Consider the following 21,153-nt stretch of genomic DNA (forward strand, 5'->3'; position numbering starts at 1 on the left):
GGGTTAGGTTATACTCCAATCTACAGAAAAAGAAAAAGTTGTACTATAACAGGGCTCTCCTATAATTTCTTTAACCCTACTTGTCAGAGAAATAGAACCTTATGAAAGAAGCTAAGAGATACAGGACATGCTGGCCTCACCAGGTAAAGGATGTAAGGAAGTCACTCATAGAATACTATATTCATACTGAATGTACAGCCTTAACTGTTCCATAAATCATCTTGCTGGTTTCCCCAACAGACTGGTATCTCGTAAAACAAAAAGGAATACCATTTTTTTATCTTTGTGTATATCATGGGCACTCAATACATTTTCAGATAATTTGTTAAATAAATGGTAAAAAATGAAGCCACATAAGAAAACAAACAGAACTGTGGCTAAGGACAGCACTCCTTAGAGACCATGGTTTCATCCGCCTGACTATTCAAGTCAACGCCTTCTCGCCCCACTGGACCTTGCCTGCAAGTGTCTGATCAAATCAGAAGCTAAGAATGCTGAGGTCATAAATGACCCAGTTCAGCCGTAAGCACCAAACCGTAAGTTTGTAAATTGTTCATGAAAGTGCCAGATGGTCTATTAAGCCAATGTCACTTAATACCCACAAGGTTGCTTATAAATTATACTTGTCAGAGTCACATGGAGGAAACTATTCTCAAAACACAGCACTGTTTTGTCACATACACGCAAATATAATAACTTTCTTCTTTTAATCATTCTACTTTATTTGTGGTGGTATTTATATTTGTCACAGAAGTAACAGATACTTTTTTTAAATGTCAAATACCGGGACTGAAAAAACAAAAATCTTACCCCCTAGAGTTAACCACTATTAACAGTCTGGGGTTGTTTTTTAAGCTCTTTATTGGAGTATAATTGCTTTACACTGTTGTACCAGTTTCTGCTGTACAACAGAGTGAATCAGCTGTACTTACACATATATCCACATATCCCCTCCCTCCTGCGACAGTTTGGTTTTTAACCTTCATCTCTCTCCCTCTAAAAAAAGAATTTTTTCTTTTCCTCTTTTTTTTTTTTTATAAAAATGCCATACATGTTAGTCCTCTGCCTTTTAATTTTTCTTAATAACACATCAGGGGACTTGCCTGCTGGTCCAGTGGTTAAGACTCCATGCTCCCAATGCAGGAGGCCCGAGTTCAATCCCTGGCCAGGGAACTAGATCCTGCATGCCTCAACTAAGAGCCCACATGCCGCAACTAAAGAGCCTGCATGCTGCAACTAAAGAGCCTGCAGGGCACAGCAAAGATCCTGCATGCTGCAACTAAGACCTGGCACAGCCAAATAAATAAATAAATAAATAAATATTTAAATAATAATAATAAGACATTGGTAAAGTGTTATGGGTCAATAATTAGACATCTAACTCTTATTTTTTAACTAGTTCCTTAACACATCAAGGTAGAGAAGTATCTAAATTTATTCAACTATCCCCTAGTCACTCAGGTTGTTTCTTCAATTTTATTATTATAAGCAACGCCACAATAAATATCTTGAAATCTACCTGTAGGGAAGATGCTGACATTTGGGGTCAGAGCAGGTGCGCCTTCAGCAGCAACCTCCTTTCCCCAGAGATGGTAACAAACCTCATGTCAGAAGCAAGGCATGCAGTACTGTTCCCCACCTCCTTGCCAGTCCTGGATGTTATACTAAATGCCTCTGGAAGATGATAATAAGAATAAAAGCGGTTACCAGCTTTAAAAAATACTATTTCTAACTTTTTTCTAAAATCTTTTAAATTTCTCCCTAGACCTGCCCCTAGTCAAAAATTTGCCAGTGAAAATTTTACCATAGAAATTTACTTGTAAATTCCAAACAACCAACTGAAAACACATTTTCTATTAGAAATGCTGTTTAAATAAAGATTAGATAATCCTGGTAGTGCAAAGCTCTATTTTTTAATTTGAAAAATGGTAAAACAACAACACTATTGCCGTACAACATACATTGACATTTTGGGGTCAATCTAGAATAATAAAAATCTAGAATAATTAAAATATGTAACACTGGATCTATAAAAAATAAAGTTTAATAAATACATACAACAGGCATGTTCCTATTGGAAACATACTTTCCAAATCACATCCTTCCAACCACATACTTACCTGCTGCTGTCACTGGGGGGACTGAGAAGCCTGGACCAGCCAGGAGAAGCACACCTGAGCACAGAGGGTGCGGGGGGAGGTAAGTGTAAGTACAGAGAACCAAAGATGGGCAATGGAGTCAGGCCACCGTCCACGTAAAACCTCCACCTGCAACTTCCCAGAAACACCAAGAGATAAGCTCCCTCTCCTCTTTCCATTCCTTTTCGTTCTGCACACATCCCCACAGCATGCCCCTCTAGGGTGCGAGCAAACCCAAACTTCCCATCCCTTCCACTGCCGCCCCACTCAGGACGTGGACTAGAATTGAGGTCATAAAGCATCATCTCCTCCTTTCTCAGTCCCGATCCACAGCAGAAGGGATGGCCCCAGATGCCCACACATCCTCAGAAGGCAGGCCATGGGGAAGGGGCAAGAATGGGAGTGGTCAGTGGCCCAGATCCAGCTGCCTGGAGCCTGAATCTTGTAGTTAACTAGGATACAGCCAGTTATCCACACACTGACCAAAGCTGCAGCCAAACTGTCACTGAACCTTTTAAAACGGAGGAATATTCTAATTGCATGTTATGAATCCAATCTATATTAAGCCTAATCTATTTCTTAAATCCTCAGAACAGTGATGAGCCTGCTGCATGCAATTCACCTTCACTGACATCCCGCTGGTCCCATAAACATCAAAGGCAAACGGTGAAAACTCAGCATCCTTCTCATAGCATGACTGCCACACTACTTCCGGCTCCCTGTCGCTTCACTTTTTCCATTCATTTCTTCTATATTAATTTCCTTCCTAATTCTCTCTAAGCCATGGCTTTTTCATTAAGTGGCTCAGACGTAGCCAATGAAAGCTCCTCTTCTATCTACCAGAGAGCAGAAAAGGAGACAAAGCAGTGTGGAGATGCAGAAATCTTGCTTTTCCCTCTGCTGAAACCCCTTCCCTGGACTTCAGTTTTCTCAAGTTTAAAGTGAAAGGACAGAATATCAGCACGCTCACTGTTTCTCTCTTTTCCCTGTATCAACCATAAGCAATGGTAATTCTCAAAGATGCGCTAGCAGGAGAGCAGAATCAGGGTTAGATGCAGAACTACAGTTCTGTTCATTGTGGGGGGAGAGGTTAATACAGGCAGAAAAAAAGAAATCAAAACAGCTTAAGCAACCCCCCAGATTGAAGCCATTCAAAATTGAAGGCCACAGTCCCCAGTCCAGAGAGGGGGTGGGCTTCACCTCAGACTCAAAGAACAGACAACCGGGAATTTGCTGTTCACATCCATCCCTACAGTGAGGAATTAAAAGTACAAGAGAAATCTTCCATTTAACTAGAGATGTGAGGAGGCGGCTCGGAGGGGACGACACTTAGGCCTTTTCTCAAGTTATATAAAGTCATCACTTAACTAAACACTAAAGAAACGCACAGCTAGACAAACAAGAACAACACACAACAATTAAGACAGAGAACAATTTTAAAACCTCCCCAAAAAGGTCGTATGCACACACTTCAAGGCACCAAGTTTACGTATCATTAATGCATGTGAAGAAAGTGGAAAAAGGTTTTAAATTACGAGTTTCTTCCACAGTTCTCCTTCAATTAATGATACAGGTAAACCTAGTCCCCCCAAATACTGCTTAATTCAGTACCATTAACAAAGGGTAGAATCTTGAAGGCCAGCACAAGTAACGAAAGGCAAATGCAATCAACAATTACAGCCTATATCAAACGTTCTGAAGGCATTTTCAAAATGTTTTCAAAAAGAATCAATAATAGTTTCATATATAAATTAAAACTGAATATGGTGATCATCTCAAATAAAAAATAAAGTGGATTCCAAAAACAATAAATGGTATGTATGTCAGAGTGTTGTCAAGGATAACCAGACAGATCATCATATCAGAATAAAGTGATACGTCCACAACTCAACAAGAAAAATAAAAGACCACTGACTTTCTTAGGTCAATCACCCTAAGGATCTAACGTACTTGCTGGCACGGGCACATAAGAAACACTCAATAAATGTTTTCTAAATGAATAATCGATTAACTCATTCATTAAGGCAAGTACTTTAAGATGAGGAGGCAATCATTCTTTTAACTTATGAGCTCACCCAAGACTAACTAGTTAATATCAAGATTCAGGAACGGAAACCAGATCTCTAGATTATTAGTCATTGCTTCCTTTATTGTGGAATTTCCAGAATTCAGAATGATTAGAATTTTGTGATTGAATCTATAACTCAAGAATCTACTCAATCATGAATCAGGCTTACTGTAGAAACAGTTCATTATTAAGTGGCTTATATAATCCATACGATTTCTTCCTTGTCTTGAAAACTTATATTTCTGAAGCTTGTAATTAGATCAAAAGATACCAATGTAATAATATTAACCAAATCCATCAGAATATAAAATCACTTAAATGGTGTCATGACATTGTTTATCACTATACATAACAGAATATATATATCTGTCATTAAAAATATTTTGAAATAATACTTAATGATATTAGAAAATACCGTGATATATTAAGTGGATAAGCAGGATATAGAGTTTTACACACACACAGTCCAAATTTTTAAATGTTATATATTAAGGAGAAAAGAGGAGTGGAAAAGGAGAGGAAATATGTCAGAACATTGACTAGTATACTGAATAATGGAACTACAGATTATTTTTATTACTATTTTGTACATTTCTTTCTTTTCCAAAAATGCTAGCTACTTTGTGTCATAGATTTTTCTTCTCACATTTCCCCCAAAACTTACACAGTTCCTCCTTTTCCACTGAGTAATACAGAAATTATACCTTTAGTGAATGGGACAGTTTTTCTGTCTAAGCATAAAACCCTATAATTTTAAGAGCTGCTTCAATTAACAATGGAAATAAAAGATAATGGAGTTTTTCCCTCAAGTACCTAAATTCCCAATAGCCAGCAACAGAATTTTTCAAGGAAGCTTATAGACTAAGGATAGCCCAAAACAACATTACACAAAAAGGAGACTGTATTTATCGCCTTCCTAAATATAGACCTCTAGCAACAATTCCAAGACATATTAAATAGCTGTTTACTTAAACTGAGACTATTCACCTCTCATCACATACATTACTTGTTATCTATACTGTTAATAATAACTGTGAATGCGTATAAAGATGGGCCACAACTACCAAGAGTAGGGCTCTTTGGACTGGCTGTCAGGACTCCAATCAACTACCTGTCAATGCAATCATGGGAACCTGGTTTCCTTGGCTATAAAATAAGGGAACTGACTCTTATGTTACTTGTCTCAGAGAGGATGAGTAAGAATGAAATTGTATCATGTGTGTAAAAATACGATCAATACGTAAAGTGTTATAATTATGATCATCAATCTAACTCAGAATTTCCTACATCATGTTAAGACTGTCTCAATCAACAACAAAAACATAACCACACAAAAGTTATGGGGTGCAGCAAAAGCAGTTCTTAGAGGGAAGTTCATAGCAATAAAGGTCTTCCTCAAAAACAAGACTGTCTCAATCTTTACATCTGTTGAGCCATGCCTAAAAGTTATTTCTCAAGATTGAAGCCTCAGATTTGATAATATATTCATGGTATTAGCAGAGTTCTTAAATACACAGGATAAAATTTACAACTTAACACTGATTACTTACAAACAAAATCTGTCTGGTTTAAAGTATTGATTAAATCATTATGGTAATACTCTTTCCGCAATGCAAAGCATGAAGTGCAAGGTCACACTGTGCAAATGAAAAGGTGCAGAAAACCCTCCATTGACACCGCCCACCCTCACCCACAACACAGAGCCTCCTCCCCACTTATATCTGCCTTCCTTCAGATGCCACCCCCCCTTGGATGCTCGGATGGGTCCTCTTTGAGGCTTTCCCTTACACTGTGTGGAGCTGGCCCTGCATCCTCACCCATCTCTGCTCTTCCGGAGCCCCATAGCCTGTGTCTGTCTTCCTTCTGCAGGCCCTACTTCCTCTGCACATTTTCAAAGTATATGATCAATAAGCATTTAGAACTAAACCAAATATTCTGATTTGGTGAAGATCAATTTTTCCTGACCCCAGTGCTTCCTCTCTCCCCAGCTTTCCTAAGGATCCTGATTAGAACACGTGATGGAGGCTCGGGAAGGGGGCGACAGTAATTTGTGCACCTGAGCATATAATCAATTACTTTCTGATGAGAAACATGGGAAAGATGAGGTTGGGAACAATGTTGCTTGAATGTTTTCAATGAAATGCTAGTTACAAAAATATTTTATCCTGTTTATTTTATTATTTTAACTCTACTAAAGCACAAATTTAAATTTCTATATAGTTTTCTAAATAGCAAAGCACAGAGATTAAATACATCTGTTTTTCCATAAGAAACGTAAAGCACCCTTGCATTTTGCTTTCTGTAATTTAGAATTCTTCAATCCTGAGATTGCTTGAAAGACACATTCAATTAATACTACAAATGCATTCATAACCATAAGCCCTCCCGTCAAAAGATTAAAGAATTCACACTATATATAAAATCAAACTCTATTTTCAACCACTTGGTTTTTTATCTATCAAATACTTTCAACATCCTCTAGTTTCTGTTACGTAAAGTTATCACGAAGATCACGAAACAAACCACCAAATACTCTTTTCCTAGCAAAGGCAGCCAGTGGTTTCCAGCATTCATAAATATTTACGGACCGTGGCTCTTCCAAAATACACTGAAAGAAAAATCAGGTAATCCTGCTCTACCTCATAACTCATGGTTTTAAAACTCAAACACAATCATTTACCTGCTGCTTAACCCTAAGTAGTAACGGTAAAACTCTGTGTTCTTAGACATTTTAAATATATAGACAGCATGACACCCAGGCTATAATCAAATCACCACCACAAAAGTTTTCTAAAAAATTATACAAACTACTATCTATGCAGCCCTACTTCTGATTACATTTTAAAAGAAGTAATTCAATATCCTGACAGTTTAACTTTCACATATTTTGCAGGACATGGACTACTAATGTCAGCCTGTTCTTAAAATAGAACAGTTCAACTAATTTTAGACTCGTGTTATAAAGCATCATAGCTGCCAGCGAGCCAGATACCTGAACTGTAGCAGCAGCATATGTAGATACACCAAAGCAAACTGTCAGATTGCTGAACTCTGAGCCACCCCATGCAAGTTCACGTAGGAGGTCCACATGGCATATGTATCCAAAACACCACAGTACTCACAAATAATGTGCCACTGTCTGCAGATGACATGATACCATACTTAGAAAATCCTGAAGACACCACCAGAAAACTACTAGAGCTCATCAATGAATTTAGTAAAGTTGCAGGATACAAAATTGATATACAGAAATCTCTTGCATTTCTATACAGTAACAATGAACTACCAGCAAGAAATTAAGAAAACAATCCCATTTACCTCTGCATCAAAAAGAATAAAATACCTAGGAATAAACCTACCTAAGGAGGTAAAAGACCTATACTCAGAAAACTATAAGAGATTAGTGAAAAAAATTGGAGATGACACAAACAGATGGAAAGATACACCACGTTTTCGGATTAGAAGAATTAATACTGTTGAAATGGCCATACTACCCAAGGCAACCTACATATTCAATGCAATCCCTACCAAAATATTGATGGCATTTTTCACAGAACTAGAACAAATAATAATTTTAAAATCTGTACAGAAACACAAAGACCCCAAATAGCCAAAACACTCTTAAGAAAGAAGAACAGAGCTAGAAAAACCATGCTGCCTGACTTCATACTATATACAAAGCTGCAGCAATCAAAACAGTATGATATAGGCACAAAACCAGACACACAGATCAATGGAATAGGATAGAGAGCCCAGAAAGAACTGTACAATGTTATTAATGCAAACTGGATCTTAGTTAATAACAATGTATTAATATTGGTTCATCAATTAAAATAAACGTATCACACATGCAAAATATCAAAAGGGGAAATTGTGGGGAGGGAAGGGAGTACATAAGAACTCTGTACGTTCTGCTCAATTTTTCCGTAAAACTAAAACTGCTCTAAAAAATAGCCTATTTTTTTAAGGCTACTGCCTTAGGAGGAGTCAGAGGACTTGTACTCCTAGGTCTACCTCATTCACTGACTGACTATGTAATCTCTACTGCTCAGAATACTTCATATGCCCTATTGTATCCCATCTTTATTAACCCAGTGAGGTAGAGAGTGAGGGAGGCTTGCATCTCTCACTGAGGAAGGATAAAATAAGCCACCAAGTAGTATTATTTCATGCCCAGCATCAAGAATACAAACTGTCACACTGGCACGGCCAGCACGTAGAACTGTAACACTGAAGATAGGGGCATGCTTTTAATTCACTGGGACAATGGTATCTTTGTACAATGTCTTTAATACCAGGAATCACAGAGAAATATTTTCACCCACTAGAGAAAAATCAGGACTTTGTCAACTCCCTTTCACGATTCTTTCTGGAAACATCTCAGGCATGTATCAAAGCAGCCACAATTATTGGTGACATTTACAAAACTTAATTCTTTTCAAAAATCTCAACTGAGATACACACCGGAAATGCTCATATTAAAATTTTCTTTTCTTTTCAAGGATATGTACTCATTAGAATTTATAATCCAGCTACGATACCACAGTTCAAGCTCCAAAACCTATTTAATATTTGAGTTGAGCTAAATCTCTATGAATTTTAAAACTATTAATTTTTATTTCTTGTATCCATTTAACACACCTCAGAAAGTTCTAGTACTAATCAAAATCATAATCCTAATAAAAATATGCTTATAAACACGATTTCTGCAACATTTCCCGGTCAATGTAACAAAACTCAAAATACACAGTTTATATCAAACATACACTTGATGTTCAAATGTCATTGCTACCACTTTTAACTATATGATTTCAGGAAAATTAACTTCTTTAAGCCTCAATGTCCATACTGGCAAAACAGCAGTAGCTGTAGTCAAGATAAAGGGTTACAAGATTTAGAAATAACAGATAACTACTTTGCAATACTCCACACTGTGCCTGTCAAGTACGTAGGCATATAAATGGCAGCTATTATTCTGACTTTTTTAAGTTAAAAATTAAACACAACACAAATTCAGGAATGGCTTAGAACTTAAATGATCGTGTAACCACTGACCTTCTTACAGACCAAACAAAACTGACTCTATAAATTTGCTGGTTTATGTAGAAGAAAAACAACAAATAAACTAAGAGGCTGTTCTGAAATAAAACCAAACAAAAAAAGGTTGTTAAATATATTAAGAGATTGATTTTTAATCAATACTTTTAAAAAGGATCTGAAACCAATCATTTTATTTGGTTTTAGAAAACAGATTCACTGCTCGAAGATACTACAAATCATGCTGAGAGGACTCCCAACAACAAGACTGGTAAGGTAGTCCTTCATGAACCTACATTAAATAGAACATTTCAGTTTCCTACGTCACTCTATGGCTGTATTTCCGAGGTTAAGCAAAACAGCACTGACTCCATTTCTCTAACAAGGAAGGTCTACCAATGATTAATATTAAGAATTTGTTTCTAACATTATGTCAACTACACCTTAATTTATTTATTTTTAATAAATTTATTTTATTTATTTACTTATTTCATTGGCTGTGTTGGGTCTTCGTTGCTGCACACGGGCTTTCTCTAGTTGCGTCGAGCGGGGGCTACTCTTCATTGTGGTGCGTGGGCTTCTCATTGCGATGGCCTCTCATTGCAGAGCACGGGCTCTAGGAGCGTGGGCTTCAGTAGTTGCGGCACATGGGCTCAATAGTTGTGGCTCACAGGCTCTAGAGCACAGCCTCAATAGTTGTGGCACACGGGCTTAGTTGCTCCGTGGCATGTGGTATCTTCCTGGGGCAGGGATCAAACCCATGTTCCCCTGCATTGGCAGGCGGATTCTTACCCACTGAGCCACCTAGGAAGTCCCTACACCTTAATTTTAAAAAAGAGAAGAAACTGCTGTTTCAAATCCATATTTTCTTTTTTTTTTGAGAAATATTTATGCATTTACTGAATTTACTGGATTACATCTATCTGTAGCTTAAGCTAAATGTCTATTTAATAGCAGCTTTAAACGAATTTTTAAAACTCAAAACCATATTTTCTAATGAACACATACTACAAATGATTTTTTACAAATTAAAAAGAACACACCCCAAGTATCTTCGACTACAACTTCAACAACAAAGTCAATGTACCCCATCCTGTCCCCACACACAGAGGCAACCATCGGCCATGCTATCAGGTTCTGCAGTAAGTTTCTCTCGAACCAGTCTTCCATTCCAACCACCCCAATGTTACGGTAGTCTCCTGCCCTGTCTCCCTGCTTCCTGAGTCTCCCTTCCCACCCAATCCTCCACACCGTTTCCAGAGCCGTCTTCCTAAAACTGATCTCATTGGCAACATCCTGCCAAAGATCATCTGAGTTCCCCTCCCTGCCTAGAGAAGAAACCCCAAACTCGGTGCTGGCTTGTGGTGTCCCAGGCTCTTCTCAATCTAGTCCAACATAACCCTCCATGTTCACCCACATCCATCTTCCAACAACCTCCATCCAATCCCATCCCTTTAGGAAGCTACTAAAGCTTCCTGTGCACTTTAGCCAAACTTTCCAAATGGGTTCTGTGGTTCTGCTAATGAAACGGAACAGCCCTGCCAGCCTCTTCTCCTGAGAGCTCCCACCCTGCTGCCTTCGGCCTCTCTTGGGGTAAAATCCCATTCGACTCAAAGGACAATGCTTTCCCCAACACCCAACCCCAGCAGACCTGTTTGTCCCCTCTTCTGAGGAGGAGGAAGTAGGGTGGAAAACTACAGCAAATAAAATTGCATGAAAGGGATAGACAGTACAATGGAATATCACTCAGCCATCAAAAAGAATGAACTAGTGCCCTTTGCAGCAACATGGATGGACCTGGAGATTATCACACTGAGTGAAGTCAGAGGAAGACAAATATCATATGCTATCACTTACAGGCGGAATCTAAAAAAAAAAAAAATGATGCAAATGAACTTATTTACAAAACAGAAACATTCACAGGCATAGGAAACAGACTTATGGTTGGCAAAGGGGAAAGGCGGGGGTAGGGAGGGATAAACAAGGAGTTTGGGATTAACATATGCCCACTACTATATATAAAACAGACAAGCAATAAGGACCTACTGTACAGCACAGGGAACTACACTCAATCGTTTGTAATAACCTATAAGGCAAAAGAATCTGAAAAAGAATGTAAATATATATACATATATATATAAAACTGAATCACTCTGGTGTATACCTGAAACACAATATTGTAAATCAACCATATTCCAATGAAAAAAAAGATAGACCAAAAATAAATATATACATAAAAGCCCTATTTGATCGATTACAGAAATAATGATAAACTTCAGCGATAGCTGCCTGAAATTCCTCTTTAGGAGAAGGCAGAATGTGTGCCCTAAATTAATAAGAGCTGAGAAATGAACACAGAAGATTTTCTTCAAAAGCCATTGTAGGGACTTCCCTTCACCTTCTAGTGCCGGGGACTCGGGTTCGATCCCTCATCGGTGAAGTAAGATCCCACATGCCACGGGGCAAGTAAGCCCACACAGCACAAGTACTGAGCCCGAGCCACAACTAGAGACAAGGCCACACACTACAAGGAAAGACCCCGCATGCCACAACAAAGATCCCACGAGCCTCAACTAAGACCTCATTCAGCCAAAAATAAAATAAATATTAAAAAAAAAAAGAAAGAAAGCCATTGTAAAGAGAAGGGCCCCGTGTAACAGAAGCACCTGAGTTTCTTTTAAATTAATATGAAATACTAAACATTGCAAACTACAAATCTTCTCACTCAATTCATCAGGCTTATAGAGGCAAACAACCTCAGTCCATTTTATCCATTTTTATACTGAGCTGTGGAGTTAAAATGGAAAAGAGCACATGACAGCCTAGAAATTCCATCTTTGTCCCTCTGTAGCTTCTGATGTTCTTACGATCTCAGTCTCATCAGGATGCTTTGGTCAAACTCCCCAGCTCCCCACAGAGCCAGGCTCTGGGAACACTGGGACCCAGAGGCAGAAACAGAAACACTTCTCTGCCAGGCTGCAGATTAACATTAAGACAATAACTTGTTCTCATCACCTTTCCTTACATGTTTATTACCTGAAACTGTCATTACACCAGAAAAAGAAGTATCTCCAAACCGCTCAAATAAAAAGTTTTTAAAAGCATAAAGCTTTCTTAAAAGCCCCTGACTAAATAAATGTTGAGATAACTGTATAAGGCTAAATCAGAACAACAACAACAACAACAACAACAAAAAACCTAAAGAAGCGTGAGTGTGATGTTTGGGGTTCAAAGTTAAATTCAGTATCTAACAGTATCTAATAACTAGTTACATTCCTGTGGTGTAAGGAAATGAACAAGTTCTTTGGCCAATTTAAATCCTAATTATTTGGTAGAAATTACTTCTCAAATCCACGTTACAACATTATAAAACACTCACTGTGTCATCTGGAAAATGCTCACAGATGTCAAGGCAGCTCTCATATTCTTTCCAACTAGAGCGAAATCGCATACATTGTGTTATGGCTATTAATGTGTCCAGACTTAAAGGTTTCCAATTTCAGGACAGACATTGCTGGATGCAAACACAATACCCATTCTTTCCTTACACTTTACCACCAGAACTTCACTTTTGTTCAGGGCACTAAGTGGGGCCAGCTAAAATGTCTGTATTTTCCTAATCTGCCTTGGAGACAGCAGTGGCCCCTAAAACATTTCTGGCCAGTGAAATACAAGTGAAAAGTGCTAAGTGGGCTTCTAAAAAACGCTCTTTAAAAGGAGGCTGAATCAACTTGTCTGCATCTTTTGCCCTTTGTTCTTGCACTTCCCCTTCTTCCCATCTGGAATTGAGAGGCAAAGGCTGGAAGAGCAGCAGCCATCTTGTAATGAGAGAACAACAATATGATGTACTACAAGTGGCTGAGAAGAAACAGGAGTCTGAGTCCTCCTGGCAAATAGAGGTGACCTACAATTCTCCCAGTCCTACCTGAGGCCTCTCAGTCCCTGAGAAAAAGAAAACCCCATCATCTGTTTCTGCTACAAACAGCCAAACACAGTGTTAACTAACACTCACTACGGGTTATGCCTACTTCATTTTTTAAAAGAAAAGAAAAAGCCCAGGCTAATACTGTCATAACTAGCTACAATGTAACACTATGTGGCCCCATTAAAGGTCACTTACTACAGGGAGCTCCAACCACCAGGCCACTGACAGGTACCTTAAGAGCAAGGCTGCACAGCAGGAGGTGAGCAGCGGGCAAACGAAGCTTCCTCTGCGGTCCGCCATGGCTCCCCACTGCTCACATTACCCCATGAACCATCCATCCTCCCTCTCCGGTCCACGGGAAAACTGTCCTCCACAAAACCTGTCCCTGGTGCCAAAAAGGTTGGGGACTGCTGACTTACGACACAACTGACTCAGAAGCCCCAGGAGGAGATGAAATCTGAAATCAAGATTTTGCAGAATCCTGAAGCCAGCTGAAAGCCACTGAGGCCACACTGTATGAAGGAGGCCAAGTTCCCTTTGCACCCCAGCTTCCATTCAACAGGCACCAGAGTTAATTTACACAGGAAAAGACAGGATTTTGACCATTCACATATCTATGTAGGCTGTAAAACTGAACTGAAAACGAAAATTACTGGCTGTGGTAATTCTCAGTTCCTTTTGTCACCATGCACATAAGCAGAATTACAAAGCCCTAATGAGAGAAGGGACTAAAGCAATTCCTCAACATTTTCATGAGAAACAGAAAATTATGCCTTTTTCTTATCACAGAGGGTTTTTTAGTGATATATCATATACAGTTTTAGATAAGCAAGAAATCTGCTACTCAGCTTTCATAGAGAACAATAATGAAACCCTTTGTATAGTTGTCTAGGAATAAATGACTGATTTCCAGGTCAATGGAAAAAATATCCATTTTCTTGGACCAAAATAATTTACCTTCCTTGTACATTAGGTCTAAAACGTATAGAATACAATTTATTAGGTTCATAATAGTGATCTCATTTTCACACTTAACATCAATTTTTAAAAGTAACAATGTGTTGAGAAAAGAAAATCTTCCAATGATAGACTCAAACAACACAATTTCATAGATTAGAGTGACAGCTAGTTAATATTAATAATATAATATATAACATATATTAATAACATATATGTAATAATTTAATATATACTATGTATTATATACTATGTATTATATATTATTAATATATATAGCTTATATATATTAATAATATATAATATAATAGTATCTATGTTAGTTTCCCTATACTGACAAAACAGACGAGATATTCTGTATCTTTTGTGCTAACCTACTAAAATGGTTTGTATTACATGGTAAATACACTGGATAATTCACTACAGATATTAAAGAAAGCCACTGACATGGGCAATTTCTAGCATAAACAATAATAAAGAAATATGTTTTATTCAAAGATAAATGCCTTTATTCACCCTGACTGTGGTAATCTTAAGTAATGAGATTTTTTTTTTTTAATCAGATGCCCTGAATATCTTGGCGATGAGTATATTTTATAAGTAAGGGGACTGGAATATGAATCAAGACACTGCACCCTTCTCTGCAGCGAATATCTCTTTCTGTGTTATTCTAATTCAGCAAACAGTTGCCCATTTTCACTCAGAAGTAAAGGACCGAAGCAAGACCCAAGAATAGACCGCACCATAAATAATTAGGGCTCACTCCCTTGCGGCTATTCTTGTTTTGCTCCAGAAGGCTAGGTTTGAAGTCCTTCCAAAGCCATCTGAGGACTAAACTCTCAGCTTCTAAACCTAACAGTCATAATCGCTAACATTATAGATTATTGTAATTTTACGTATCTGTCGACAGATTCTGAATTTGCTGCAGCTGACCCCACCACTTACACATGCAACAGCTGGGGCATATGATCACTTGGCAACCTGATAACAAGCCAGCCAAACGCAAAGTCATCCTGGAACCAAGGAACTCGGTCAGAAATGAAAATCAAAGTAAGTTCTCTTAAGTTCAAATGCGAATGGAAACTGTTCTGAACAATGCATGATTTCAGAAAATGGAACAACTGTACTTTGAAAGTTGAGTGAGCTGACACTCCCTATTCAAAGCCTACAATTCTTTTCTGATTAGATCAGCCCCCACAGCAAGTCATCGGGATAATAAGCTCTGTAATGAAGTCATCGAATTGGATACTGATGGGAAATCATAACCGGCTTCAAAACACATTGGGAAACAACGAGTTTTCCAGGTCTCTAGTTTTCCACGTAAAACACTGGCCAATACTCTTACTCTCCTTTCCAAGACCAGATGAAACACAACACATCTATAAAGCCGAGGACAAACGGATGACCTAAGCATTCTAAAACCACAAAAAAAATTAACAACCTTCACTTTTTCGGTAAAATTCAGGACTGTATGTTTGAAAAAGTGTATGTGTAAGTGCAATACTGATTATTAGGTTATAATTAAAATGAAGTGTAGTGAAGACTACAATGGCCTCCAGATCTTCAATTTCCTTTTAGTTCGAAAGGCAAATAAAAATCACCTTTTAAATAACATCTGCTTCCTCAAGGCAAGTCAAATCAGCACCTCACTTATTTCTGTTTTCCAAGTCACCTGCAATCACCCACGTGTCACAGAGGTAAAACCTGATGGGACAAAAATTCATACAGCTATCTTTTTTTTCCCCAAAAGTAAAAGACACATACTTTTGAACTTTCAGACTTTTTTCTTTCTGACCTTAAAGAGCACAGGTGTACATCTTCCATAAGGTTTATTAGTATAGTGCAATATTTCTCATTTTTAAGGTTCTGAAACTGATTAAGAACTGTATTTTTAAATGTAAGGGCAGATGTAAACATGAGTGTATTGCATGTGAATGCACACACACAGATGCTACAAATGTGCTTTAGCCTAAAATATCATTCCACTTACTCATTGGTACTATACACAATAGAGTCTTGGCACAAAGGAATTCTGATTGTGCTGTTTACAGAATTCTACATGGATTAAACGAATGTCAATAATAAAACATGTTCTAGAAGGAGGTGAAACATATTCGTGGGTAGATTTTGAGCTTTGGGGGGATTTGGAATTTAGTTATTCAGTTCAGGATTCTATATTTCTACTTTCTAGAATAGAAAACTAGTGATATGTGCATTTTTAACCATATAATCCACATTCAATTTACAGAAATTGAGTTTCTTAAGACCACAGCAAATACTCAAAAGATGCAAAACCACTTGAATGCAACCGATGAAATAGGCCACTATTCACCATTAATACATTAAGGCTCTGTGAGCTACCTCTGGGTGTGGAGCGCTTAGACGCCACAGTTAGAAGACCTTCTGGACACACTGAAAAATAATTGCCAGGGACAAAAAGACCCTTTAAGATGAGAAGGTGTTCTTTATCTAATGTCACACTTAACTATAAAGTCAAAATAAACATAATACTAAAATATCAATACTATTTATCATAGAATTTCCCCAACATAAAGGACAGGCAGAATAATATCTCAAAATATACTCCTTTACGTTTAAATTTACAACAGACAGTGACGAAAGTCTTGCATCCATCACACTATCAAGTAACCTTTATGATATGTAAGAATAGATATATACTCACAAACCATAAACTTTTTTCAAATAAGATCATTTTAAGAAAAATGATTTGGTGATGCTCACAGTGGTGAAACAGTACATTTATTTATGAAGCCAAGAGTCTTTTTTTATAGGGTTAACCAATACCCCATACCAAGCAAGAGCAGCAATGCCTTAGTAATCCCATGGAGAATTAATCGGTATCCACCCTCCCAGGAAGAATTATGATTATGCGTAGTGCTTAAGAGCTTTTGCAAAGGAGAGGAAACGCAACGTGCTTCTTGGAAACCAAACCCCTCCCCCGCACTGTACTGCCCATCCTAGGGCGTCTCCGGGCCTTCGCCCACCCCACCACCCTCCCTGCGCTGGGATACGGAATCCCATCCCCAAAAAACCTGGTCCATTCCCAAGACTGGTCCAGACACCTGTTTACTTGTGCCCAAGCAGTGGTGGCTCGGGTTAAGCAAAGGCGACCACATACCTTTGTACCTCTCCAGCACATCCTCGTAGGCCTGGAGATACTCCTGCTCCTCCACGTACATGTAAGCGGCTGGGGAGAGGTACCCCGCCATGCCCAAGTTCATCTAAACGATGACTGGCCGATTCCCCTCTCCCGCTTGAACCCCGGACAGGATCGCAGTCAGCAAGATGCAGCTTTGGGAATCGGAAGGTGGAAGGAGGGCAAGCTAGGGGAGAGCGCCGGGCGCAGAGCCGGAGACGCAGAGCCGGGGGCGCAAAGCCGGGGGTGCAGAGCCGGAGCCGGCCGGGGAGACGCCCAGGCCCCCTGGCGGGCCGCGGGTGCCGGGCCGCCCGGCCCCCGGGAGCCACCGTCCCTCTCGGGTTTCAGCAGCGGCCAATCTCGGCGAGCCCGGGGACGGCGACCTGCAGCGCCAAGCCGCGCAGAGGAGCCCGGAGCCCGGCGGGGGCGGGCGCGGGGCTGCGGGCGCCGGGACCCTCGGAGGGTGAGGCGGCCGCCACCCTGGCCCTGCGCTGGGCGCCTGCTCGGGGCCGGGAGGACGCGCGCGCTGCCTCCGCCCGGGATGCTGCGCGGCGCATCTGCGGCATTTCCTGGCCGCCGCGCCGCAGACACTCGCCCGCGCCCGGGGGAGAGGGAGGGAGGGAGGGCGCCGGGAGGGAGGGAGGGAGGCGGGCGGGCGGAAGGGAGGGGGCGAGGCGGCGGTCAGCGCCCCGGCTGGCTCGGCTCCGGCCCGCGCCGCCCGGCCCCTCCCGCGGGCAGCGCCGCGGCGCCCGGCCCCCTCCCCGGCCCGCCCACCGGGTCCAGCGCGCGGCCAAGCCCGCCCACCCCGGACGCTGGCCGGCCGGCCGGCCCGCCGGGATCCCAGGGGCGAGATTGCTATTTGGGACCCACAACAGGTGCCTGGGAAACAAAGCGGCAGATCGCGCCGCCGGCGCGCGCGGCCCCCGCGGGGCTCCCGGAAAGAGAGTGGGAAATACTCCTCGACCCGGCCGGTGGCACAGAAGGACCGGGTCGCTGCGGCGGCGCGGGGGGCAGGCGCATCTGGGGACGGGCGGGGGTCCTGCAGCCCGGGGACGCCTGCGCCTGCGCGCCCCCACGCCCCGCGGCCCGGGGACCAGCCGGCGGTCCCTCCCTTCCGCCCCCCAGAGCCGGCCCGCGTATCTGCCACGGCAGCAGCCCGAGCCGCTTCACACAGCCCCCGGCTCACTCTGCCCCCTCCCTCCTTCTCCTCACCGTCATTCACCCCACACAGCTCTGGTCTCCACTCAGTGTGAGTAAAATCAGTACAATTTCCTTAGCTTTGGCGTATCACATACTAAAGTGGTGACTTCAAGGGTCCCCTGGCGGAACCGGTTGGTTGGTACCCAGACATGTAAGTGGGTGTTTTTAAGAGGACTGACCAAAGTCAGCCGGCCTTTGATGGAATCTCGGCTCCTAACTGTGTGATGTGGCCAAGTTACTTACCCTGTCTTCCTCAGGATAAATATAAAGTTCATCAGATATTATCATATCATACAGTTGTGATATCTCAACTGTATGATACGCTTTATAAGTGTTAGCTGCTGTTATTATTATTTTTATTAGATGAACCAGCTCATTGTTGACCCTCTGATTTATGACACCTTCACCTCTGCCCACATCTCCCCTCCCTATTTCTTCTTTCATAAGTATTGACCTTTTGTCCTTGATGATTCTTTTTTCTTTTTCAATGATGTGAACCTGGACCATTTTCCATGAATTGTTAGATGGGAATGAGTACTCTTGAAAAAACTGTATACTTGATAAAACTTAGAATTGGAAAGCTTTACTTCTCATCAGTAATTGGCCTATTTTTGTCACTTCAAACAGAGCAAGACCACACTTCTCTTTTCTATCCTGACCAGTGATCTGAGTTTGATCTACTAAGCCTTTAGGATCACTAGTTTTCTTGGAACTTGGCATGCATTTATGTACACATTAGTTCATGAAGTAACAAACACAGATCATGGGACACCTTGAAACGAAAGGGTTAACAATCTGATCCCTAAGAGTCATTCCATATACAGACCACATATACAAACGGAGAGCTCTCAAAACTGTCTTGTCTCCCTCACAGTGAGTAAGGTCATTGAGAGCACAGTCAGCCTTCATCAGAAATTGACAGCCAGTAGCATCCAGTTTTGTGAATATAATCACCACACGCTGAAGTGATTTTAACTGTCCGTTTAAGGAACCAGTCAAAATGAACATGCAGCATTTGGGGTTGTTGGTAAAAACAGCCCTTAACGCACGCATCTTGGAATGATAATAAAAGATCAATCTTCTAATAATAGTGTGTTCCAGGGACTTCCCTGGTAGTCCAGTAGTTGAGGCTCCCTGCTCCCGATATGGGGGGGGGGGGCACCTGGGTTCCATCCCTGGTCAGGGAACTGGGTCTCGCATGCCACAACTAAGGATCCTGCATGCTGCAACTAAGATCCCAAGTGCCGCAAATGGGACCCAGTGCAACCAAATAAATGGATAATAAATAAATGGATAATTTTTTTTTTTAAGTGTGTTCCACAGGGAAGCAGCAAAAGCACAGCAGTTAAGAGCTTGGCCTCTGGAGTCAAGACGGCCTGAATTCAGATCCTAGCTTAACCACTTCCTGTAACCTTGGGAAAAGTCTCTCCTCTCTCAGCAGATTTCTAGACTGCAAAATGTTGAAAATAATAGTACCTACTTCATAAAATTGTTGGGAAGCCTAAATGAGATAACATCCTAGGTGCTTATGAGAGCATCTGGGCATCAGTCAGCTATCATTTATAGAGCATTTTCCATGTGCCAGGGAATATGTAAAATGTTCTGCATATACTGCTTTAATCACCACAGCCATGATCCTTTGATAGAGAAAATGAAGCTGAGAAATGTTCAGTAAGTTGTCCAAGAAAACACAACTGGTTCATGACAGAGGAGGAATTAAAGTTCAAAGTCTGATTCTGCCAAGATCCTTCCATTCTAACTTCAAAGAATTCACATGGGACAAATATCCGTACTTTAAAATAACACTGTCACTAACAAACCATGTACCTTTACAGGCACTTCAAGACTGAAAACCCCAACTCACAACATCCCGCAGGTAAAAACAGCATACCTGTCTTGTGCTGATGTTAAGGGCATTTATACAGTGGGTATGAAGCCCCTTTCCTTCCATGTTACCATGTCATTCTCACCTTGACCCTGAGAGATCAGAAGGGCATACAGTCTCAGATGTTAAAATGAAGACACTACAATAAATACAAAAGCACTTTTAAAAATATAAAGTTTCAGACATATGATACCATCACCAAAAAGACTTTCGGAAATGTGCATCTGATTATGTCACGGCACTGCTTAAAGATCTTCAGGTGACTCCTCACCACTTACAGCATAAATAGTCCAATCTCCTCGGAATTGCCCGAAAGCACCCTTACAGTTTCTGCTCTTCCCTACATATCCCAGGCTTTAGCTACACAGATGACTTGCAGTTTCCATTTGAACCCATCTCCCTGATGTGTTCCTGTAGCTCCATCCATTGGAAGTCGCGTTCCCTTTCACGCTATTCTGTCAAGCTCCTTAAATCTCCCCTCAAGTGGTGATCCCTTCAAGAACCTCTCAGGAACCTCCCATGCCTCCCTCTCCATCCAAGGTCATTAGACTCCCCTCTGGGTTCTTTTAACACAGGTCCTCACAGCCTTTACAGCTAATCTCTCACCAGGCTGTAAGTGTCTCACAGCACATCCCTGGTCATGTTAGACTAGAACTTCTTTCAAGGCAGAACTGTGTGCTTATATTCATTCTAGTCCAGAAGCTTAATCAATATGTATTAAATGTTGATGACCCTTGGGATCCCCCCAGACCATATGGTCTTTTTGACGCGACATTTTCACATTCC

General features: G+C 40.8%; 1 protein-coding gene across 9 annotated transcripts in view; it reads right to left on the reverse strand.

Annotated features, from left to right (window-relative positions):
* Window positions 1-21,153, reverse strand: part of DST (dystonin) — a 470,805-nt gene that overhangs the window by 350,122 nt on the left and 99,530 nt on the right. For 3 of the 9 annotated variants that reach the window (XM_057698607.1, XM_057698606.1, XM_057698605.1), the window contains exon 1: window positions 17,265-17,483. The exons of 5 other annotated variants lie outside the window; for them this stretch is intronic. In XM_057698607.1, coding sequence (XP_057554590.1) covers window positions 17,265-17,367 — 103 coding nt within the window. In that variant the 5' untranslated portion in view covers window positions 17,368-17,483. Of the gene's footprint in view, window positions 1-17,264; window positions 17,493-21,153 lie in introns of those variants that run through there. One more of the 9 variants, XM_057698603.1, reaches the window with a different exon arrangement.

This window comes from Hippopotamus amphibius, chromosome 11, assembly GCF_030028045.1.
Source record: "Hippopotamus amphibius kiboko isolate mHipAmp2 chromosome 11, mHipAmp2.hap2, whole genome shotgun sequence".
Classification (NCBI taxonomy): Eukaryota; Metazoa; Chordata; class Mammalia; order Artiodactyla; family Hippopotamidae; genus Hippopotamus; species Hippopotamus amphibius.